Source organism: Colossoma macropomum, unplaced genomic scaffold (assembly GCF_904425465.1).
Source record: "Colossoma macropomum unplaced genomic scaffold, Colossoma_macropomum, whole genome shotgun sequence".
Taxonomy (NCBI): domain Eukaryota; kingdom Metazoa; phylum Chordata; class Actinopteri; order Characiformes; family Serrasalmidae; genus Colossoma; species Colossoma macropomum.
This window is the reverse complement of record NW_023494794.1, coordinates 27,225,171-27,245,452: the sequence shown is the minus strand read 5'-3', so window position 1 is coordinate 27,245,452 and position 20,282 is coordinate 27,225,171. Positions and strand designations below refer to the sequence as shown.

Genomic DNA, 20,282 nt, shown 5'->3' with positions numbered 1-20,282 from the left:
AGAGGTCACTGGATAAACAAAACCGGGCTTGTTAGATAGAAATCCAGCATTACGGAAACAAAGTGCATATTAAATGAACGCAATTGTTATTCCGACGGCGTTCACCCACAAACCGGAATAATTAGCCTGCGTTTTTGCGCCATAATCCTTAATCCGCTGCGGAATAGTGGCTTGCCGTCCCCTCTCAAGTTATTAATAATGCATCATTGTTTGAGAATACAAATTGAAATCCGACTTTAGTCGTAACGAGCGGCGCGTCCCCTGCATGTGCCAGGCTTTGCTGTGTTTACACAGCCGTGTGTGTTAGCGATGGGGTCCAACAGCCCACTTAGAGGGGGCTTGTATCCAAACACACACACAGCACAGTCACAGTGGGAGTTTGGAGGCTATGGGCCACTGAAAATGTCACCAGCGGTGCGACAGGCTGTCACTGACGGACCCTCGAGACCCTCCCAATGGGGGACAGTATTAGTGCACACGCACACACCAGATGTTTATTTAAATGAGTGGTGTGGGGATTTCCATTTGAATGGCGGTGTTTGAGAGTCATTAAGATCAGCTTATATGAAACGGCCACTCCTGCCCTGGCTCTTTTTTTTTGTCATGCAAATGTCCTTTTCCAGTGATGTCCATGCACTCACCTGCGCCGTATCGTCCACTACCGACCGGTTCTCATGTCTGTTTCAGCTTCTCTCCTTTTTAATCCATCTCACTGTCCAGCGTCCACTTAGCTTTTGGTTCAGTTGACTTTGAAAAGCATAAAGTGATGAAGGGACAGTGAAAAGGTTACAGCTCTGCACAAGAAGGTAGGGTGGACAGACGTTTGGAGCTGTGATGCTTAGTTAAAGGGGCTTTCTGGCCTAAAACTAGCTTTGGAAATGTTACTTCATGTGTTCTGTAGCATAACATCGCAAACCTCGGACTCATCGGTTTTTCTCAACATGTTTTTCTGCAATTTTAACTGCAATAATCTCTACATGACTATGAAATATATGATTTAAATGACATAAAGAAAACAAATGCCAAATAAATATTATAAAATATATAATGAAAGCTGTGGTCCCCAGGAGTCGAGTCACTGGTGTTACTGTGTAACAAAAAATCTCTTATTTTGAAATAAAAGTCACACTGATGACATCACTTGACTTCCTTTTACCTGTTTTCTGAGGATCTATGAAGAAAAGCACATGGTGAGTCCACTGCGTCTTTCAGTTATCAGAGATTTTCTCATTTAGCTCATGATTTCATATGAAGCTTTTAGCTGAAGTCACTGGTGTGACCGACTTTATTCTGAGGTAACTGTGAAAAAATAGAATACAAATGGATTAAATTTCATATTTTAGTGGATATTCCATGATTGACAACATGTGGTTTGATGCTCTGTAGCAGCCACTTTGTGTTTGTCTGGTGTTATCTTTCTTATATGTAACACCAATGATGCTCAGTAACACCAGTGACTCCTATGGAGAGATAAAAAAGTAGACATTTCTGTAGAATGACATTTGCTGTCATTCTGACAGATTGCAGTACACTTCAGGAAGCATAGGGGGCGATACGGCTGCTATTATTTTCAATACAGGGAAGAAATTCTCACACAAGAACTATGGAATGATAGTGAATGAAGGCATAAAGGTTTGACTAGTCAGATAATCAATTAAAAGCCAATAAGTTGATGAATTATAGAAGCGATTGAGCTCTATGCTCTTTACGCGCCTCCTGTTTTGTACTTCTTGAACAGTTCTTAAGAAAACAAGCTTCAAACAACAGCTCGGGAAGATTACGCAGCTCAGCTTCATACAGCTTAAACGAATTGACTTATCACTTAATTATTCAAAGTACGGTGTTGGGCGCTTGATGCGGCGTCCACGGCGTTTGAAACCCGGTAATTGGCGGTTTAGTGTCTAGCCCCGGGTGGAAGAGGAGGGGACTGCAGTTTAATGGAAATCGTTAGTGCTTAATTAGTGCAATACACCACTGATAAAGCAACAGCATAGCTAATGACATATTGATGCTGCCGTGTAGTACACACAAACACACACACACACACACACACACACACATACTGCCTCAACAGCAACGACTAAAGAGCATGGGGCAACCGGGGCCTGCACTCAAAGTAAAACTAGCATTTAACATGTTATTTGTTATGATATGTAATGTTGTGTTGCACAGCATTGCATCCTTCAGCCTCGGTTTGACCGATTTCATGATTTTGTATCTTTTTTTTGCATTTGCTTTATACAAATGCATCATACAACCAGTGATAATCGCCCCACAGGAGTAGAGAAACCCACTGATGCACGGCTGAGATAGAAGCTAATTAAAAATGCAAATAATATAAATAAAATTCAAACAGCCGTGAAAAATCTACCCCAAATTGCTTATACTTCAATAAGCTTTCAAGCATCAAACATTCCTCCCACGTTCAAGATACATCATCAGAAGGGGGGTTTCTAGTCTTTAAAAGCCTTAAACCAGAAGATCTTACTCTGTAGATCTGTGATATTTCCTATCTGCATTGGACGAAAACAGGTTATGTGTGAATTATAAGTTCAAACTTAAAGTTACGTTGAAACTTCGTTACTTGGTGCACCCAGTTAAATTCCAGTAGCTCGTAAACTTGAACGTAGTGGCAGTTTACGTTCAGGCTAGGCTATGATTGAGCTTCTGCTGATTCATTTTAGCCAGTTTAACTTCATCACCTAACTGTAAAGCACTTTGTGCTGTGACTGGTATGAAAAATGCTCTATAAATAAGGTCAGATTTTAGAACCGGAACTGTCCGTTTTATATATGAGTACACGTTTACAGCCGCTGGTCTAACTGCGTAGAGGAGCGTCTGTAAGAGAAGCAGCGTGGGCTGTGCTGGTGGTCTGCTAGCCCTGATCATGACAGCGCTCACGCTGACATCTGAGCGAACACTCATAGCCTCCGCTCACTATTCGCTCACTATCCGCTCACTATCCGCTCACTCCATCTGCAGATATCGATCCTCCTGCGCTCGGCCCGGTGTGCCAGAGGCCTGAACGGAGGAAAAGATAAACGCTTCCACCTTTCATCTGCTCTGATGAGGGCTTAGTAGTGCTGGAGAGAGAGAGAGAGAGAGAGAGAGAGAGAGAGAGAGAGAGAGAGAGAGAGAGAGAGTATGCAAGAAGAAAAAAAGAAAAGAGAGACTGCGAGGGGAGAGAGATATATAGACAGAGAGAGTAAGAGAGAGAGAGAGAACACGGACTATCTATCTGCTGTTTATCTGTTTGTCTATCTATCTATGTATCTATCTATGTATCTATCTATCTATCTATCTGCTGTTTATCTGTTTGTCTGTCTATCTATCTATCTATCTATCTATCTATCTATATATCTATATATCTGCTGTTTATCTGTTTGTCTATCTATCTATCTATCTATCTATATATCTGCTGTATATCTGTTTGTCTGTCTATCTATCTATCTATCTATCTATATATCTATCTATCTATCTCTATCTATCGATCTATCTATCTATCGATCTATCTATCTATATATCTATATATCTGCTGTTTATCTGTTTGTCTATCTATCTATCTATCTATCTATCTAACTCTATTTTTCCCTATGCCTCTCATTCTCTCTCTACCTCTCTCTCTCTCTCTCTCTCTCTCTCTCTCTCTCTCGTTTCCACTGGTCTGTTGTTCTTTGCTTAATTGTCCAGTTGTGACAGATGTGGCTGTGCTCCTCCATCACCATCAGCCCGAGAGAGAGAGAGAAAGTGGGAGAGAAACAGAGAGAGAGAGAGAGAGAGAGAGAGAGAGAGATGAGATCCAGCACATTTAGGACATCTACTTGTCTCTGCTGTCTGTCACTGTGCTGCCATGGCGATGAAGGTGACACTGATCGATGCAGGCGGTCCGCAGGTGGCAGGTTTACACCAGTTTAAGGTTTAAAACATTTACACCACTCTGCTGCCCTTTAACTCCATCTCTCTCTCCCCACTCTCTTTCTCTTTCTTTTCCATCCAGCTTTCTTTATCTCTCTCTTTTGTTATGCTATTCTATCTCTTTCTTTGTTTTACATTCTTTCTGTACCTTTCTCACTCTCTGTCGCTCTCTCTCTCTCTCTCTCGGTCAGACTCCGTATTAACACACTTTAAAGGTACATCACTCAGACGTGTTGTTTACCTCCTCATCTCTTTGGTCTTTCCTGTCGTCTGTCTTCTTCTCTTCCTTCCTCTCTCTGTTTTTAGAGAGTGGTGTATTTGTTTATCAGCTCCGTGTGTCACTACAGTCGTTCCCTACATGACGTCTCCGGTCTCCTTCTTCATTTGCAGGCATTCCCACTTGTTGTTCAGCTGCTGTTCGATCTGCATAACCTCATGTATGCTCTCGTTAGTGGACGGTAGGAGTTTCACACTGTTTTGACGACAATCGGGCAACCATCTCAGTTCAATTACACGCCAATCAGGTCAGTTCTGGCCATCTGACAGCAGCACACTACTCATGATTTTAAACAGCAAGCACGTTTGTAGATGAAAATCGGAGCGGAATGAGATCAATAACTAATTTTGCTGCTGAAATGTACTCTCCATATCTCAGAGAGAGAGATAATGCTTCAAATCTGAGGGTTCTTCAGGCCGGTTTGTTTTCATTACATCAGTACCTTACAGACGAGCGCTTTATTTTCGAGACGAAAAGGCCGATGTTGAAGATTTTCAGGTGGTCCTGATCATAACGACCATACACTCACCATGAGCTCCTCAAGATTATGGTCAAAATCTCCTTCGGGGGGACGGATTATATTTCCAATCTTCTGCTGGATGACAGATGCATGGCTATACACTATAACCTGGACCAGCCCCAGCACATCAAGCATGACTACTCAAATCCAATCTATAGCTTCTTGACAGTCACTCGCACATTGGCAAGAAAGACTTCCTCCTAATCTCTAGTTATTGGGAATCAGCAGGAGATCATCCTCATCCCACTTTCATCCCTGGCATATTTCATGTGACTGTGTCGGTATTTGTAACAGCTTTCGCCTTCAGCTTAGAGTAAAACACATGAGGAGCTTTGCTAATCTCTTTACAGCGACAGTGAAAAATCGAATGTACAGTATTATCGCTAACATAGTACTGGAAATCCCATATGTGTGCTAGAAATAAGCATTATTATCAATAAAGGTGTTTTTTCTCTCTTTTTTGATTGAAGCCCAAACTGACAACTACAATTATTTAGAGATTAGCACTGTACAGACTGCATGTCTAAATCATCACATTAGGAGTCGATCTTAAAGAGTCTATTCTCTGTTTCCATGCATTTGGGAATCGAGGGTCGACTCCAAAGCTTTGGACTCAGCTCTACATGGTGAAGTTTGTCCACACATTGCTGTCACTGCTTAGACAGTCTGTCTAAAAAAGTGGCTTATATATAAACAGATATATCTGTATATCTATGGTAAAAACAATGGTCATGATGCGAGGCTTTAGGGTGGTAGCAGCTGTGGACGCTCAAGGGGCAGGTTTAGCTGCTTCTCTCACACTAAAATATTCAAAATAAACTCCAATGATGTTTTTTCACTCAAAAAACCTGGAAAGTTGAAAGTGTAAAAATAAAACGCCATTGTTTTTTAGTAACGTTTCGGCCTCTGGGCCCATGAGCCCTCCCAGTAATTCAGTAGGAACTGATCCCAGGTCTTACGCAGGTAAATTGATGCTAGCTTGCGTTCATGCTCAACTTCTGCTTAGTTTCTGGTTTGGAGTCTTGGTTTCTCTCAATGTTTTGTCCTCATGCTCTCTGAGAATTTCTGCTCTTGAGTGTTAGCTCCTCTCAGTGGTTCTTCCTCATGCACTTTTAGAGTTTCTCCATTCAAGCCTTGGTTCCTCTCAGTGGTTCCTTCTTGTGTTCTTGGAAGGTTTTTTATTTATGAGTGCTGGTTCCTTTTAGTGGTCCTTCCTCAGGCTTTTAGGGAGTTTCTGGGTGGAATCTTGGTTCCTCTCAGTGGTTCTTCCTTATGCTCTTATGGAGTTTCTGGTTTAGAGTCTTGGTTCCTCTCAGTGCTTGTTCCTCATGCTCTTACAATGTTTTCATTTTGAGTCTTGGTTGCTCTTAGTGGTTCTTCCTCAGGCTCTTGTACAGTTTCTCCTTTCAAGTCTTTCAGTGGTTCCTCCTTGTGTTCTTGGAGAGTTTCGACTTTTAAGTGTTGGTTTCTCCTGTTTTTGTTTCTTCCTGTTTGTTCGCTGTGGTTGACTTTGGTCACCCTTGCCTCTGAGACAGTGACCACTGTAAGAAACACTGTACAACTAGCATTAAATTGAACTGAAACAAGTTTGCGATTGCCAACATTGACATCTACGGACAGTATCCCTAAACGTTTGCATGGGATTCAATACGTGTTATATTCAGTTAAAAGAACCATTGTTTTCAAAATGCATAAATATTGAATGCAGACTGCCTACTTACTGTTGGCTCACACTGAATCCTTGCCTACGCACACTGTTGCAGCGGGACGCCTGGCACCCACCCAAAAACCTAATTGTTGGTTTTAGCCTTTGTCAATAATGATCACAGAACTCCAGAAATGTGTGAAATGATGAAAGGGTGATGTTAATAAGTACTAGTAACTCGGTTTGCCATGGATAATAAGTGCATCAGTGGACTCCTCCTCCTCTCTAAGCTGTTAAGTTGTGCTTTGCTATGCTCATCATGCTCTGCTTTAGCGTGGTTACTGTCCTGAAACCCCCGAGCTTTCAGCTTCCATTCATCTCCATAACCGCAACCTGGCACTGCTGCCATAGTAAACATTTCCTCCATGCTCTTTTTAGCTCAGTTACAGGGAGCAGAAGCCCCTGGGCTTTTCAATCCTGTTCTTCAAAAGTGAGAGCTCTAACGTTGCAGCCAGTTTGAAGAAACTAAGTTAACTTTGACCGCTGATTTCTAAACAGAGAAGACTGCTTTTGTACTACATGAGTGATAATCTTTCACGAAAATAGAAAAACAGTGACAATATGGATCATTTGGAATGGTCTGGATTTAGTAGAACCCTGGTCTAAACTGTGTGCTCAGCCAGGAATTTCATGTAATGCATTTGCATTTTAAAGCTTAGGCTACCTTTCAGGTACCTTTCCATTGCATGGTACCTGCTTTCTTTTGGGTTTCCTTCAGGCAACTCTGGTATCACCTATTGATTTTTGGTGAGCTCAGCCCAAAAGATGACGTAAAAATGCTGCAGGCTGCTGACTGGTTGGAGAGAATTGCTAAACATATATGCTAACACTAGCTATCAGGTCAGCATACCCTCTTATGTCAACTTTGGGCAACTACAATTATCTGAACTCTGATGTCTCACCGTCTGAACTCTGATGTCTCATCGTCTGAACTCTGATGTCTCACCGTCTGAACTCTGATGTCTCATCGTCTGAACTCTGATGTTTCATCATCTGAACTCTGATGTTTCATCATCTGAACTCTGATGTCTCACCGTCTGAACTCTGATGTCTCATCGTCTGAACTCTGATGTTTCATCATCTGAACTCTGATGTCTCACCGTCTGAACTCTGATGTCTCATAGTCTAAACTCTGATGTCTCACCGTCTGAACTCTGAAGTCTCATCGTCTGAACTCTGATGTTTCATCGTCTGAACTCTGATGTCTCACCATCTGAACTCTTGCTACTATCAGCCTCAAAATGTGCCTCCTTCATGCCCCAGCAGTTTCATGTGGCATTGCTATGATGACCAGCTATTCAGGGGAGACTATAACTGCAGTGGAAAGTGAAGTAGCTCAACACTAGACCTTCTTATGATAATGTGAATATTAACTAAAACACTTGAGTGGCTTGTCAGTAAACAATTTAATCACCCTTTTTGTTTGTACTTAAATATGTTCATTTGTGTTTGGGCGAATTATCGCTACACTAGCAGTACTTGAGTAGGGATCGATTGGATTGATTGGAAAAGAATCGCTAAACACATATGCTAACAGTAGCTACCAGGTTAGCATACCCTCTTGCGTCAACAACCACAATTATCTCGTCGTCTAAACTCTGATAAAGTATTTCCCAAATTCTTTTCCTTGTTTTTTTTTATTTTTTATTTTTTTTAAGCAGTCTTTTTGTCTTGCTCTTCTAAACAAAATTTGTCTCCTTCACTTCACGGTGGTATTATGTGACGTCGTTATGACGACCAGCTATTGAGGGGCTTCTATATCTGCAGCGGAAAACGATGTAGCTGGTACCAAAAGCGAGTTGAGTCGAGTCGAGCCATATCATGCAGTGGAAAAGTGGCTAACATTGGAATGCAAAGCTGATGGGACACAGTTTTCCAATTTAGTGGGCATTGACCCCCTAAGCTTCCCCATGGCCTGCGTTCAGCACTGGACCTTCTTACAATATTGTGAATATTAACTAAAACACTTGAGTGGTTTGTCAGTTAACAACTTAATTACCCTTACCTGAGTTTGTACTTTCAATATGTTCACTTGTGTTTGAGTGAATTAGCGCTACGCTAGCAGTACTGGATCTTCTGCATTCTGTTTAGCTCATTACTAAAATTCCATTTTTTCCTGTTTATCCGCAGTTCCTCCCCAGTTCCTGAACTATCCGTCCAACATGTACGCGTACGAAAGCACGGACATAGAGATGGAGTGTGCAGTGACCGGAAACCCCCAGCCCAACGTCCACTGGGTGAAGAACGGAGAGGTGGTCATCCCCAGTGACTACTTTCAGATCGTGGTAAGAGAGAGAAATTGAAATAGAGGAAGAAAGATTTGATTTATATGATATATTTACTTAAATTTGATTGTATTATATTACATTATCTATTAAATAGGTTCAATCCAGACTGTGTTCACCTTTGATCTGCATTGTGTTTCGACAGATTCAAGTCTTTCTGTTTATTCAGTGCTGAACAGTGACAAAAACAATGCATATTTTGTGGAAGGAAAAGTAAAGATTGTACCTTCAACACAAACTTTTCATCAAATTCAAAACATTATAAAAGACCTCCTCGTCTCCTTACTAACACAAATGCAGTATGGATTAAAAGTTTAGAATCTGCACTTTCAACAGAATTTCTACACTTGTTTCAATGAGCTGCGAGTGAGAAATAATTCAACAAAAAATGTGAAGAGGTGTTTTAAGGCTTATATTCCACGGGGATCTGGGAGCGGAGAAGGATAATGACAGAATTATGCTTAGCAATGCACAAGATCAGTGTCATGACTTGCTTTCATGATGAGATGTAGATGACGGTACTGAAGAATTCCACATCTGTTCCATCTTGTTCTTATTCTAGAGTGAATGTGTCATTATAGGGTCAGTTTTAATGACATGTCTAACAGTACATGACTGTAATCATATCGCTGCTGTCAGAAGAAAAGCTCGTATATCCATTTTTGTTGTTTGTCAGTTTTTGACATATTTTGAAAAAATGCCTGTTGCTCTTTACACTATCTGTAAATTTCGTGATGAATGAATAAGAATGACTTGGAAAAAAGTCTGGTTCCATTGACTTACATTAAAAGTAAAGTATGTTTTTTCCTTCTCCTGTAAAGTTACCATTTTGGAGATATGAGGTTTTCTTCTGACAACAGTGTTTGTGTTTACATGCAAAGATTTTTTCCAATCCGATTGTATACGTTCTGATTATAGATTAAGACTGAGGTGTTTATATTAGATAAATTAATAGATTAGGTTAAGTGACCCTTATTATTAGTCTCACAATGGGGAAATTTCACCTCCGCAATCTAACCCATCCGTGCAGTGAAACACCACATACATACTAGTGAACACACGCACTAGGGGCAGTGAGCACACTTGCCCAGAGCGGTGGGCAGCCCCATCCGCAGTGCCCAGGGAGGAGTTGGGGGTTGGGCGCCTTGCCCAAGGGCACCACAGTCACGTTCTGTTGGCTCAGGGTATCGAACCGACGACCTTCCGGTTGCAAGGCTGGTTCCCTAACCTCCAGCCCATGACTGCCTCTATATGCTCACTCTAGTATATATATATGCCCATATATGCTCATTCTACCCAACAGTCTGTTGGAACATCTTTGTCAACAAGCACACTATAAGTAATCAGATCCAAAATGATGTGCATGTGTCAGAGAACCACTTAGTGTAGATGCTACCATGACAACAAGCATCTCGTGAGTCCAGTCAGAGTGAGACGAGTTTTCAGTTGGCACGCTTGTGTTTTTAATTGATTTAGCATTAAGGCAGAAAAATGTACTTCACACATATTAAGGAAGCAGTGAGAGGAAGACGTCATGTTCTGAGACACATAAGCTGGATGACCATCCCACCGTCTTTCCGTAATCTGTTAAGACTTTAAAAGTCATGTAGTATAGCCGAGGTTCAAGTTAGACAAGCTTTACAGAATATATCACACAACTTTGGCAAAGATTTTGCCAAAATGCTTCAACTTCAGAGTGCCCTGTCCATTTTAAATGGTATTTATTTTGGTCTCGTAAGGGCAGATTAGATGTTGTTTTTGTGTGATCTGCGTAAAGTTATGATAAATTCATCGTCATTTCTATCCTGATTAGCTACAAAAGCATAGTCCGTCTCAGTAGCATAGCATTTTAAACTGGAACCTAAAGTTGTGTAGCGACGTTTGCATGTGTGGATCTAACCAAATGTTTCAGACATTGGATTTGAATGATTTTGAGAAAGTTGTGCAATTTCTTATTAGATTAAATGGGATTTTCTGCAAAGCTCATCCAGCCTAGTAACAGTAGCTACACACATTTGTGCCAGGAGTCAAAGAAATAGCTTTAATCCTTGTAATATGCAGCGCATTCGCAGAGTGACTGTTTAGTGTTTTGACTACAACAGCAATGAAAACACAGCTGTAGCCACTCCCTTAATCCATAATCTGTGAATAATCTGAGTTTTCCTTAATCTCCGGATTGCAGGAGGGTGGCAACCTGCAGATTCTGGGGCTGGTGCGCTCCGACGAGGGATTCTACCAGTGCGTGGCGGAGAACGAAGCGGGAAATGCCCTGGCGATGGCGCAGCTCATCCTGCTAGAGCCAGGTGAGAACCTGTGTGGACGCATTAGTGTCCGAGTTGCCCCACAGTGCTGATCTGGGACCAGTTTTTGAATGTAAATCCTTAAGTTTGGCGCTATTGAGAGAAACAGAACAAATGACTTGTGTCAGATCAGCAGCTAGCGGCAGCTATTAGCATTCCTGCCTGTGCCCTGTTACTGTCAATCTACACTGTTCCATTATCGCCACTGTCCATCTGCTCACACACACACACGCATGTGCACACACACACACAGCCTGCAGGAAGGTCAGGTAAGGCAGGGTGGCACATAGATGTTTTCTGACTCTGAGACAGCTGTAGGTAGCACTTTGACAGAAATTGGTGCTTGCCTGGTTGCAATACTAAGAGTACGATAACATAGAATGAATCTGAAAACTCATAGTTTGTTATATATATATATATATATATATATATATATATATATATATATACATATATAAACTCTGGTTACATTGACCTACATTAAAAGTAAAGCAGGGTTTTTCCTTCTCCTGTACAGTTATCATTTTGGAGATACATGGTTTTGTCCTGATGAGGTTTCCTGTCGGAACAAAACCTCATATGTTCATTTTTGACAATTTTCAGGGTTTGATATAATTTGAAAAAGCCTGGTCTTTACACTGCATGTAAATTTCATGATGAATGGACTAAAAGAAATAACCCAAAATAAATAACCTAAAATTCTGGTTCCATTGACTTACAGGTTTTTGTCCTTCTCCTGTATTTGGAGATATGAGATTTTGTTCCAACAGCAGCGATAGACATATAATGCTGTGAAAAAGAGGCAATTAAGTGAAAAATTTGTCAGCAGAAAACTTACAGTTAATGGAAAATGACACAGAAACCTCATCAAATACCTATAATATCACATTTTAGCCGCAGTCAATGTGTCCACTCTGCCTTTATTACAGCTTCTGTTCTTTTCAGGAGACTCACTTTCAGTCTCTCAAAGAATCTGCAGACACACCTCCAAAGCTCAGTCTTAGAAGCTGGTTGATCATTTTCTGAAGTAATCAAACACATTCAGTGGTGTTGAGGTCTGGACTCTGGGGTGGTCAGTCCATTGTTCAGCTTTTTTGTTTGATGTGTCCGTCTCCTTTTCTCAGTGAGGTTCTTCTTGACGGCTACACATCCTTTCAGACCCACAGCTCTGAGTCGTCTTCTCACAGTGGAAGGATGGACAGAAACACCTGTGGATGTTTTCAGATCTGAAGCAGCTTGATTTTCTCCTCTCTCTCAGAGATGAAAGCTTTAAGTGCTGTTTATTTGATGGGGGCAGCTTTGGTGTCCATCAGATCCTGCAGGTGGTTGTTAGGAGCCCCGTTTTCTCTGTAGATTTTACTCAATTTTTGAACTCCAGCTTCAAAAGGTTTTTGCTTACTTTCTTACTTACTTTATTACTTTCACTGAAAGTTAGATGAAGGTTCTGACTTTTCTACAGTGTCTTTATGTCATAATAATATGCCCTGTATGAATAATTTATGTGTAAGTAAACAAAGAATTGTTTCTGCCCTTTTTGTTTTAAAAAATGAAACATGTAGCTTTTGTGTAAAGCACTTCAGCACGAACACAGATGTCCTGCTAAATGCTGCATGAGTTTGGGAAGGACTCCGGGCCTCAGGCAGCAGCTAAACTCTGTGCAGGGAGCGGTGTTGCCTTTGCTAAGCAAGCGATTTCCTCACGGCTGTGTGAAATGAAGTTTCTGTTGCTCATTGCTTTTGCAGAGAGGGGAGTGAACTGTGTACCACAGCGTATTCAGCATGTAAAATACTGAGGCAGGTACTGTGTTATCGGTGTGGATGTAATCCATGACGGTACCGGTGACGGTGCCAAAGAGACTCGGCCGAGGTGATCTGAACGGATGGGTTTCAGTGTCAGAGAACGTTATATCACACTCACTCACTCACGCAGTCACTCACTTCACCTGCGCTGCTTCAGTGTGCAGCCACTATCGGCAGGTTTTAACACTTAAAAGGGAAAAATTCTATGACTTTCATCTCCGGATTTCTGGATTTACCTGCAGTATGACCTTTACTGGGTCTATAGCCCATGTGTCAAACACAAGGCCTGCAGACGAAATCAGGCCCATGACACAGTCCTATTCGGCCTGCAAATTTATTTTAATTTTCTGTCCCCAGAATGCACTGCAACATAGTGTGTGTTCTGACCCCCAACAACAATCTATGGGCCAACAGTTCCACAGACAGAAATGACACCAGGTGTCTAGTTCAAGCAAATAGGCAATTTTAAAAGAACTGCCTAAAACAATTTATTTTTATTTAGAATTATTTTTGAATACATATTCAATGCTTATTTTGCTGCCCTACGATGGACTGGCGACCTGTTCAGGGTGTTTCTTGCCTTCTGCCCAATGATTGCTGGGATAGGCTCCAGCTCCCCCCATGACCCAGAAGGATAAGCGGCTTAGAAAATGTGTGTGCCTATTTTGCTGTTGCAGTTTTGGCATATTGTGAGTAAACAATGGCCTGTTGGGGTCATGGCAAAATGTTAAGTAAAATGAAATAAAAGCACAGCTGGCCACAGATGTGCTGAGATTTTTTAGTATGGCCCTTTTAGTGGTTGAGTTTGACAACCCTGGTCTATAGTATACTGTAAGATTGCTATAATACTATAGTTCAATAACAATGAGTTGGTTTTTCTTTCTGAGGGTTTTTATATTGAGTCACCTTGCCCACATCCAAAAAAACCCAAACAAATTAATTAATTAATCAATTAATTTAAACAATTTTGGACCATTTTCGTTGGATCATTCATCATATTTTTTTCCCACAATGTAAAGAACAGCTATGTTCAAGTGAAATTTAACAAAAATAATAATAAATAAAAAATTCAAAAATCAAAAATATATTTTGGAAAAAAAATGAATTGAGAACAGACAGTCTGTTTAGATCTACTTTCTGCTGTATTCTTGCCAGCCGTTCAGTAAGAAAGTATGAAAGATGTTTGTTTTTGTCCTTAATTTCATTTACATTCAGAACCAAATAATGTCAGGGTACATGGGACAGTCAGTCTTTATTAATTATGCAAAGTTTAACCTCACAATTCACTTTACAGAAAGCCTTCATTTATCTTATTACTGCCACCAGCTTTCTGATGATCCACTGTGGGATTCTGAATATTATGTTAGTACCAAGTTAGCACATCATCACTGTCCAAAAACCAAACAAACATATTTTTGTGTCCATTTTTGTTAATTTTCTACATAATTTGAACACGGCAACTGTCCTTTTACATTGTGTGAAAAAATCCAGATGAATGCTCCAAAATTGCTTAAAAACATTAACAATATTTGGGCCTTATCCTATAAATTTGCTGTTTTTGGAGATAATCGATGCTTTTTCCTACCTCTAACGGCCGACCCTCCTTATAAATTTCCACAAAAGGATTGTAAAAACCAATTCCCTGTTGGTAGTTTCTGCTACTTTTTATTATTTTTCCATAATATTTTTTAAATATCTATGTACATTCATGTTGTATTGTCTTAAAGTAATAGATAATAATACAATCATATAGAATAATATTATCTTTATCCCAGTTTACTCTAAAATTTTAACAGGAATCCTGTAGAAATCATGAAAGTCATGTTTCAGCTCGGACTGAACACCTTCTGACTTTCAGCTCTGCCTTCATGAGCTGTAAGATTGGTTTAAAATTGGTTGGACTGATTGAAATCTCACACTCATTCCCCCACATTTCACACAAAATTTCTCATGGTCGTCCCCAGTTTCTCATTGTGAGATCACGTTTGGCCCCATGAGACTAGCCAGAGGCTACTACCTTTAATTCCTGGATAGCTACATTAGCATGCATGCTAAAGCTCTTCCTGTCAGCTAAGCAGTCTGCTAATTCCCAGTTCTACTGTGAGTCCCACTACCTTCCAAACTCCGGTTTAACCCCTGTGTGAATGTGTGTGTATAAAAACACTTGGGGGAAACATCTGAGGAGAAGCCTCCTGTGTCTCTTTCCATCTCAAGTGCTCTCTCTCTGATCGCTTTGTTTGTCTTGATTCAATTTCTCTGGCTCCCTCCGGATCCTCCATCACAGAGCTGCGCCCTGTGGACCAGCCCTCAGCGGGCAGCGCCATTCCGCAGCTCAGCGTGTGTGTTTTTATGGCCGTCCGCAAGGATGTTTGATCTAATCCCCGCAGCCACTTGCGCTGAAGGATGGATCACCGAGAAGCCGTCAAGCTGCTCCGATAGCATCAAGGTTCTTCACGCTAGCGACGGTCTCTTGTCGCCCGTGTGTTTGTTAGAAGTTTTGATCTGATCCCAAGGTTTCATACGGCTGTGGATGAAACACTAGGTAGCCGTCAAGCTTCCTGTCACATGACTTTGTAGATCATGTACGTGGCAGGCGCTTCACTCTAATTCCAAATCCACATGTGGATCAGCTGCAGAGATGCTGCTTTTGCTGTGCTAGCTGTCGAATCGCCAGTTCCAGTGGATATGCCCAGATAGTGAGCATATATCGGTCCGCTGGCTCGATAAGGTTGGCACCCTGCTTACTGTTTGACACTGCTGGTCCACCCTCGGACCACCCAGATTACTGTCCTGCACACAAGCTCTAACTAGTTTTTAATCTCCTCAAACAGATTTTAAAGGGACAGGGACTTTTATTTTAGAAAATAAACTAAGACAAATAATACAAAGAACTGAGAGGCCTAAAATAGAAAGATTTTACAGAAAATGTGCTAAACTAAAATGATTTACTAAACTAATTTGTAAGGTAGAACTAAAGAAAGGAAAGAAGAAAAAATAAGTAAATTGCACTGTGAGTGAAAAATGAGTGATGATAAGTGGAATTTTGTCTAATACTCTGCTAAACAACCAGTGGGCCACCTGGAAAATGCTGAGTAAAATGCCAGTGGATCACCAGCTTTGCCATCAGCGGGCCAACAGTGGCCCCCTATCCGCTTGATATCAGGGTAAATATATTCATTGTAAACATGACCTCTGGTTCCTATCACCACCACTGTAAAGCAATCAGAGTCACTAAGTTTCTCTGCAATGCTCCATTTCACATCAAACCTTTCTGAATTACTGTTTACATCTGAATGTTTGATTTAAGCAGAAACACCTTGATGAAATTCCAGCCCTTTTCCTTTGTTATAAGATGATGCAATCTCCTAACACAGTCCTTATTGCCTGCCCACTGGCAAGCTCGGCATGCACTCTGTCTGCAGACTGCAAGACAGGGGTGGAACATGGAGGGGTGGAACTGCTCTGGCAGTTGATCAGTCAGAATGTGTGCGAGCTGACCAATCAGAGCACACTGGGCTCATCAGGAGGTCGGGCTTAAAGACACAGAGGCTCTAACAGAGCTTTTCAGATAGAAAGTGAATAGAGATGTACAGTATGAAAGAAATTGTGTTTTTGTAGTGCTGAAATATGTAAATATATTGTAGTAGACCCCAAAAATAACATTTTAAACACTAAAAAATGATCATGAAAGGTCCTCTTTGAAACATAAAATGTGGCCTGTGCACAAGTCAAAGCTCGTAAGCATATAAATACAGTTTGAGCTCTAAAATGTGCAAAAAAAGAAGGCACAATTTTTAGTTTGTTTTCCATAGACGAACTTATTTTCACCTAGAAAATCAACAAATCATCATTTGACTCGAGATGGGGTGCCTGTCGGTGACTCTTTCTCGTACCAGGACGTCTCGTCACTGATCCAGCGTAGAAATGAACTGATACCTGTGAATCAGAACGACGTGTCAATCAAAGAGGAGCTGGTTAACACGCGCCGGCCCAGGATTCTTTCATTAAACACGTTTTAGGGAAAAAATGAGAACCAATTAGAGCAGCACTGGGACTCCGCTGTGACGGTCTTAATCTGTCTTTGGGAAAGGATGGATTATGCCAAGAATTTTTTTTCCTCCTTTCTTTTTTTTCTCCCCCCACTTTTTAATCACTGCTCAGACAACGTTGCGGCGGCTCCCTGGAGTTGGCTGCACAGATGGCAGCTGTGTTCTCTGCTCAGAGCACAAGGCAAGGTCAAAAACCTATCGCCATCGCCAGGCAACCAGCCATAGCGTCGCCACGGCAGCACCGTGGTGAAGGCTCGTGGGGGGGGGGTGGCGGCGGCAACAGATGCCATCGGCCAATCGGTGGCTTCAGAGGGGGGCTTATGAGATGCCAAGTGTGTCGACCCCCCCACCCCCCTCCCAAACACACAGCTCCCAGGAGAAATGAGTAGTATACACACACACTCACACACATATTACGGGACCCCCCCCTTTGCTCCTGTCACTTTCTAACAAAGGCACAATAGAGTTAAGGATCACAGCCTCTATTAAGTAGAATTGTAAACCTGATGGACACACAATGGCCTTTTTCAACGGCCTCTCGTGGACTCGAGTGTTAACTCAATCTTCGCTATGCTAATTACAATACAGAGGAGAGGCACACGAGACGAATACTGAGAAAATGAGAAAAAAAATGAGCAAACTAGATGCTGAAAAACACCATCAAATATACAGCGCTGTGCAAAAGTCAGAGAGCACCCGTCATTTATTTCATCTAAAGTCAAAATGACCGTTGAGTGAAAGCTGTTCATGTTTCAGTGCTAGAAAAAAAAATATATCCAACAGAAAATTACCCAACAGCTGGTAACGCTTTGTTTGGATAGTCCACTTTAGATGCTTTGTAGATACTTAATTTACATTTAAGTTACATTCAACTAAATATCTACTAAATTGACCATAATTTTCTTTAAATCTAAACCTGCTCTAATCTGAACCCTAACCCTAATCTCAACCCAAATCCTAAACCCAACCCTCACCCTGGTCCTAGCTGTAACCCTGGTCCAAATCCTAATCCTAATCCCACCACGGTATAGAATCAACAGATAGTTTGTTGACAGTTTGAACATTTGTAGATAATCTATAGGGGGCTATAGTGGACTATCCAAATAAAGTGAGACCCAACAGCTAAATATAAAATCAGATTTTTTATCTCGTATTGTAGCTTCTATTCTTTTCAGGAGACTCACTTTCAGTTTCAGTTTCAAGTTCAGGTGTCACGATCCAAATAATCCCAATTCCAGTGATGTTAAGGTCTGGACTCTCGGGTGGTCAGTCCATTGTTGGACCCATAGCGCTAAGTTGTCTTCTCACAGTGGAAGGTTGGACAGAAACACCTGTGGATGTTTTCAGATCTGAAGCAGCTTGATTTTCTCCTCTCTCTCAGAGATGAAAGCTTTAAGTGCTGTTTATCTGATGGGGGCAGTTTTGGTGTCTACCAGATCTTCCAGGTGGTTGCTAGGAGCCCCATTTTCTCTAAATCTTTTAACCAGTTTTTGAACTCCAGTTTTGGAAATTCCTCTTTTTTCACTTATTTTCCTCCCTCATATAAGTGGATTGTCTAATATCTAAACCCAATTTAATTATTTATTTACTTATTTATGGTTTACTAAGCAGTGCAATACTGTTTAATACACTTAGTTACATTTACCAGTTATTACAATGTGCAAATGTCATTGTTCATTTAGGTATGAATTCAGTGATTTTAGTGGATCTTCTCACAGCCATAATCTTCTTATGCATGAGTAACGTCATGCCAAAAATCATTACTCTTCATGAAGAAAATCATGCACATTTAATGATGCAGGTAATGTGTTTGTCACTGCCTTTTAACACTGCTTTAAAATATCGGAAATCTTTGCTTTACATATCAGTCAGTCCATTTCATCACAAAATGTTCATAAAGGGCAGCTACAGCCTTCAAGTGGTGTGAAAAAAGAAAAAAAAAAGATAAAAATGAGTTTTTTTTCCCCTTGAGAGAGATTTCTTCTCCTTTTCCTGGCAGCAGTGACTTTGCAAAGAGGCGCACTAACCAAGGTAGCACATAGAGGAGCCCTAACGAGTCCAAAGCTAGACAGGTGCAGGTGATAATTAGGGGATATTGCCAGAGCAGGAAAAGGCCAATAAGGACTGGAGTCAATATGGAGCCCCTCAGGGGGGTCGAATCTACGACATATGGTTGAAAAGGGCAACAGTACAGTAACTGTGGTCAACCAAAACATCAGGCTATGCTCAATGTAGTATAATTTCTCCATTGCCTTACCAATAGTAACATTTTAATAAAAGTAACAGTGACAGCTGTGGCAGTGGTCAGCAGAACGCTCCATCAATAGGTCAGTTTTCCCAACTAGTGCCATCAGCCGCAGTGATGAAATAAACTAAATGTGGATTTTTCTGTACTGAGACATTTACAAACAAAGGTCTTATCCAGACCTTGAATCCATTCCTGGATTTCGTAATCACTGACGGTTAACTGAAATGTTAATGTTGCTGACTGGGCACCTTGGCTACGCTCACATTACCAGGTTGAAGTGGCACAAATCCAATTTTTTGCCCTAATGTGACTCAGATCTGATGTTTTCAGGGCTGTGTGGACACACAAGTCTGATCTTTTCAAATCCGACCTGAGCCACTTTCATATGTGGTCCTAGATTGGATACATATCTGATTCGTGGCCATGTGACCTTAATGTGACGCTCAGATCGGAATCCATGTGTTTTTTTTTTTTCCACTGTGCCTGACCATCATTCAGCGTTACCATGGCAGCAGCGCCGAACAGAAGTTAAAGCCTGTAAACGGTGGAAAAGCAGCTCATCTCACCTTTTTCTCCTTCGTCTTGCTCTAATAATGAAGCTGAGAGCTGATCAGAGTTAATGATCTTCTCAGCGAAGCTCGTTCAGCTCGTTAGTTTGTGCTGATGATGAACGTGATTCGTTCATGTGACGTTACTGAGTAGGATGAGGTCATGAGGGTCATTTCAGGACGCCGGTTCGTCACATTAATGACAGATTTGAATCACCTAAACGAGTGTGAACCATCGTGTCAGAGAGATCGGATTTGAGCAAAAATTGGATTTAAGCAATGAGGCTTGTAATGTGAAAGTAGCCCTTGAGTCATCTATTAGTGACTGCAAAATCCAGGACTGGAATCTGGATTCAAAATCCATATTTAAACATGTCTGCTTTAAAAGATAACATAGTGCATAACACCATCGCCCTGTGAATCACCGCGGTAACATATGCATGGCTGCCATTGGTCTCTTAACATTAATATTTACAGTAATTCTGCTGTGAGGTGCATAATGGTGTTATGTAAACACAGAATGGCCTACAGACGTTACCTTTTTAAATTATTTCAAGCTTCTTTTCATTGTCATCTACGGAGCAACACGCACAGCAACTGGAAAACTTTCCTCTGTCACGCACAACTTGTTTAAAA

At 41.2% G+C, this 20,282-nt stretch overlaps 1 protein-coding gene across 1 annotated transcript in view; it reads left to right on the top strand.

Moving 5' to 3' along the window:
* The window catches only part of dcc (DCC netrin 1 receptor), a 400,188-nt gene that overhangs the window by 212,890 nt on the left and 167,016 nt on the right, over positions 1-20,282 (top strand). The window contains exons 6-7 of the mRNA XM_036580725.1: positions 8,548-8,702; positions 10,885-11,005. Coding sequence (XP_036436618.1) covers positions 8,548-8,702; positions 10,885-11,005 — 276 coding nt within the window. The remainder of the gene's footprint in view (positions 1-8,547; positions 8,703-10,884; positions 11,006-20,282) is intronic.